Source organism: Merops nubicus, unplaced genomic scaffold (assembly GCF_000691845.1).
Source record: "Merops nubicus isolate BGI_N331 unplaced genomic scaffold, ASM69184v1 scaffold2760, whole genome shotgun sequence".
NCBI classification, from domain to species: Eukaryota; Metazoa; Chordata; class Aves; order Coraciiformes; family Meropidae; genus Merops; species Merops nubicus.
The window spans coordinates 75,435-80,029 of NW_008584715.1; the positions used below are offsets into that span (position 1 = coordinate 75,435).

At 36.6% G+C, this 4,595-nt stretch overlaps 1 protein-coding gene across 1 annotated transcript in view; it reads right to left on the minus strand.

Moving 5' to 3' along the window:
- Nucleotides 1-4,595, minus strand: part of SCAF8 (SR-related CTD-associated factor 8) — a gene marked incomplete at its 5' end in the record, with an annotated part of 31,835 nt that overhangs the window by 26,891 nt on the left and 349 nt on the right. Inside the window, 2 exon segments of the mRNA XM_008945034.1 lie at nt 1,554-1,623; nt 1,626-1,739. Coding sequence (XP_008943282.1) covers nt 1,554-1,623; nt 1,626-1,739 — 184 coding nt within the window.

A 4,595-nucleotide genomic window follows, 5' to 3' on the forward strand; every position in this document is an offset into this window, starting at 1 on the left:
TACACGAAAGATTTCTAGATAGAAGTAAATCAAATTATAAACACTATAATATTCCTAGGACATCAAAACCAGTTATTAAATATTGAGAAAGCACTGTATTAACATCAATTTAAACGATTTTTCTGACACATACAGAGCACACAGAAATAACATAGGCTCACATCAACATTCCTCAAGTAGCAGGATTACTTTGTGAAAGTGTAGTTCACAGCTCTTCCTGAAGTTGACCTATGGGAACTACTAACAGAAATGCTGACAAATGCAAAATAAACCATGTTTCACACCACTAATCCAAATCATTTGGTGGAAAGAATATATCGTTAGCAATCCACTGAGAAACACCTGCTAGTCCAGAACTTACTGGACTTGCACTTTAACCCCAAGAGAAGCCTTAAGGATTCTACTAAAAATTCCAAACTGCAGCCGCTGGATTCATATGGATTGCCTGTTTTATCACTCTTTATTAAGAGGAATATGCCATGATCCAGATGTGCCCTCCAACCCTGAAAATACTCCTACTTTTCAGCTCAGAAGTAGAGATAGGCTGGTGAACGCTAAATGTAAATTACTAGATAACTGTTTTTAAAAGACAATTTGCACTGGAATTCAGAAAAGCACGAGAGTAAACCTATGATTTCAACAATTTAAAGTAATCAAAACAATGAAAATAAAAAAAATATTGAGTGAGAAGATGCAATATATCCAGTCTAAGAGCAGGAACTTTCACATATTAACAGACACCAATGAAAAACAGGATGGATTTGTAAACTTCCATACTTTTCAGCAAGAAACCAGAAAAAGGTAGGTGACAAAAGCAGGCCCACATGTGCCAGAAAACAATTTCCCATATATCCCCATCTCAAATAAAAAGTTTCCCCACCCAAAAAAGTTGAAAAGCCAGCTCCCTGCCATCTACCTACATAATGAAGATGCTTTAGATCACAAAATTATCAAGTCTGCACTTATATTCATGTTAGCATTTGTCAACTTCAGATATACTCCATGAGCACTTTTTTTCCCCCTTATGATTTTCCATTATGATTTCTGGCCCACATACTTCACATCTGAGGGAGGGAAGTATGTCACTGGCTACAAATTATATTGTCAATGTTTTTTTCCTCTCTCAAAATCAGTACCTGTTGGCCAAAAAAAGCAAAGGTACACTGCCTGACATGATCCAGTAACCTCAATTCTATGGACAGCAAAAAGATATCGATGTATCATTTCTCTCAGCTGTGGAATCACTGATTAAAGATTGCATTAAGTGTTATGTTGGGGTTTTAACTCTACTGCTTTGACTTTTGAATGCAAAACTGGGTCTTATTGCACAGTTAATCTAAATACACAGTTGGAAAATAAACAAAACAACCTGCCTCTTGGTTTTGCCATTTCCCTGATCCAGATGCTGGATACCTAATGTTTCTTTCTAGCATTCATTTGAATTCTCTAAAGGGAACCAGTGAGATTTTTCAACACCTTAACTAACAGCCAACATACCAAAGCTGACACAAGTGCTTTAATTTAAAGTACGAGTTTAACCTATTTTTGTTTACCTGGTGTGTTGTTGCTCATAGCAGCTGTAGTGCTGGGCAAGACAGGGGTCACAACTGGAGGAGGAATTCCTGAGGGGCCACAACGGGAGGAGGAATCCCTGCTGCCATATCCAAGAGAGGCTGAATAATTTCACTCTTGAATACATTATTCTTCTGCCATAAATTTAGCACTCTAACAATTTTACTCTGAAATGAAGAAAGGAAAACAAAAGATTTGAATCATGCTGATCTATTATTTTCAATTATGGAATTCTTAACAAGACATGTCAACCTGTATAAACCAAACCACCTTTAGGTTTAGGCACCTAAGAACCCTAAAAACCATTATACCGGGCTACCCCAAATATGTCTAAACTATAAACCTGAGGCTGACCTATACACGATGCCTAGGCAACAGTAAGGACACACCATGCACATAGTGACAGCCTTCTCTCAACAGAAAATGAAATACAGTAAAAGCAAAAAAAGCTAGACAAAAGTACCTGACACTTTCATACCTTTAGTTTTGGAAGACAGTATGGTAAGAAAATTTTAGGTAGTATTACAAAGCATTACTAGTAATTAAAGCAAAACAATCATTAGTCTCTAAACTTTTATGAACATATTGAACGTAATTCTGGTCTACCTATGAACCAATTTTACCCATGCCCACTGAAAAATGGGCACATACTAATAAAACTGCTAAACACTTCTATGAGGAAAGTAGCTCAGTATTTTTCAAGCTCTCTTGAAGATGTGAGGAATTTAAACTGGAACACAATTCTGTCTACTGAAATTACATAGTAATATTAAAAATGTGGATCACAGGGAAGGTAAAAAAAAAAAAAAAATCAAAATTAACAATTTATACAGTTCCACCACATGCTTTCACATTTCTTTTCTTTTTTTTTTTTAGTCTGCTCCAAAATCCTTTATTTTCTAAGCTTCAGTTCTACCCAGAGGCAAGATTTTGCTTGATCTTGAGAAGCTGGGTAGTTGCGTATGTGATGGTAAAAGACACCTTGCTTATGTGGTGAGGGAGTGAGTTAGTTTTATATAAAGAACAGAAGTTCTTCATAGGCTCTTGTGTTTGCTGTCACAAAGATGGTTTAATTATTTAAATTCTATAAAACATTAGTATAGTGTACTAAATCACAGTGTTTAAATCAAAGAAAATGTCTATTTGCACAGGATTCCAAGGTTACTTGGATTTAACAGATAGAAGTGCTAAATTTTACACTGCATGGAAGATGCTCCTTTAAGAATCTCCGAAGGCTTCCATTCAGTGTTACAGTATGCGAGCCTTTCTTTCGAAGTTTCTTTTGTAAAACAGTTCCAAATAAGTCCATCAGAGGCTCTAACTTCCCTCCTCTATCCAGAATAAGAATGTAAAACTGTTTCTGCACCTCAGCATCTTTCTTATTCTCACACGTTCCGTGGCTGAGCCAGATGAAGAATCAGTTGGGGGCTTTCTGCTACTTTAAATCAAATGCTACTATACATCTGTCTGATTTTTCAGAACACAAAAAAGAAAACCCTGCTGTATTTCTTCGATGTGCCTTTTGATCAGATTAAACATCAAAATGTTAGAAAAAATGTACATAATCTTGGTATCTTGAACAGCACAATTTTTTTGCTGGGTCAGATATATGGTACCTACTTTTATAGCACAAAGACTTTCCTATAATACAGGATCCATACACAACATGGCAGCAAGACTTCAGACTGCAAAATAGATTTTCCCTAACCGAGGTGAAAAATATCCTAGAAACAAACCTGACAAGAGCTATACAGACCATAACCAGACTATGTTTTACTATCCTTCTTGACATGAAGTACCTCTAATGCGATATACTGGTTGCCATGCATTGAAATAGCACAGAAAAAGTGGCACTGTCTTATGCTACAATAAATTTACTGTATTTTTTTAGAGCCAGACACAAACTGATTTTGTGTCCACCCTTGTGCCAGCTCTCCTTCAACAAGTCAAGCTACTACTGTGTTAATAAACTTCCCAGAGCAGTAAGCTAAATGATTACACAAAGCAAATTAATACTGCTCAAGTAATACAGCTAATAAAGAAAAAAAGTAAGTTAAGTATCATGTCTCTAACTAATGTAAAACACTGTGAAGCAGCACAAGTTGGCCAAGATAACCTAAAACCAAATTGGAAAATGTCACTTAACCTGTTCAGCAGCACCTCAGAACTAAGCTGCAGAAGCGTGAAGACAGACTTCCACAGCAGAGTTTTTCAACTATTTAAAATTTGTAAATCCCTAAATATTTTCCTGCAGAGACCCTCACTCTTCTAAAGCCACAGGAATCCTAAGACAGCTACGGAAGACACACAAGGGCTGAACTTGTCTCCATGACCTGCCATGGATGCCTTGGGTTTTCAGATCTTTGGTTGAAAAATACAGCTGCAGGATGGCATGTGACTATACAAAGAATAACCCGTCTTTCTCTTCCTGCAGTGCCTTCCCTTACTTACTGTTTGAGAGAGGACATCTATTACACAATATATGTAGCAATAAAGCCTTAGTAGTTCACATTTTTATGTAATTTTTCAATGCAATAAAGAAACTTCAGCAATTTTAGTATTAGTGGCAAGTATAAAGGAAATTAAACTGCCTGCGCCTTCTGCTATTTCCAGTCAACCTTTTATAAAGGTAATTTGGTGATCTTGACTACTATAGACCAAGGCAACAACTCAACTACTTGGTCAAACTCTTCAAGTTAGGCCTTATTCAGCTGTTGGTTGACTCAATACCAAACGAAAAGTAACTTTTAAGATACTTTGCTGTTCTTCTATTGCTTCTTCAGTCCAAAACACATCAGTTTGCACTGAAGTTACTGCTACCATTACAGATGATATTTATTCCCTGACACTACACAAAAGCTGTTCATTCCTTTTTTCACTGAAGGGAAGATGACAGAGCCTGACTACAACCCCCTGTCCTACCAAACACCCGCTTCACTTTCTTCCCCATCAGAATACATTAACTCAAATCCATCCAGTTTTCCTGAAAACCTTTTTGAAATTCTGCTTAATCTAATTGGATG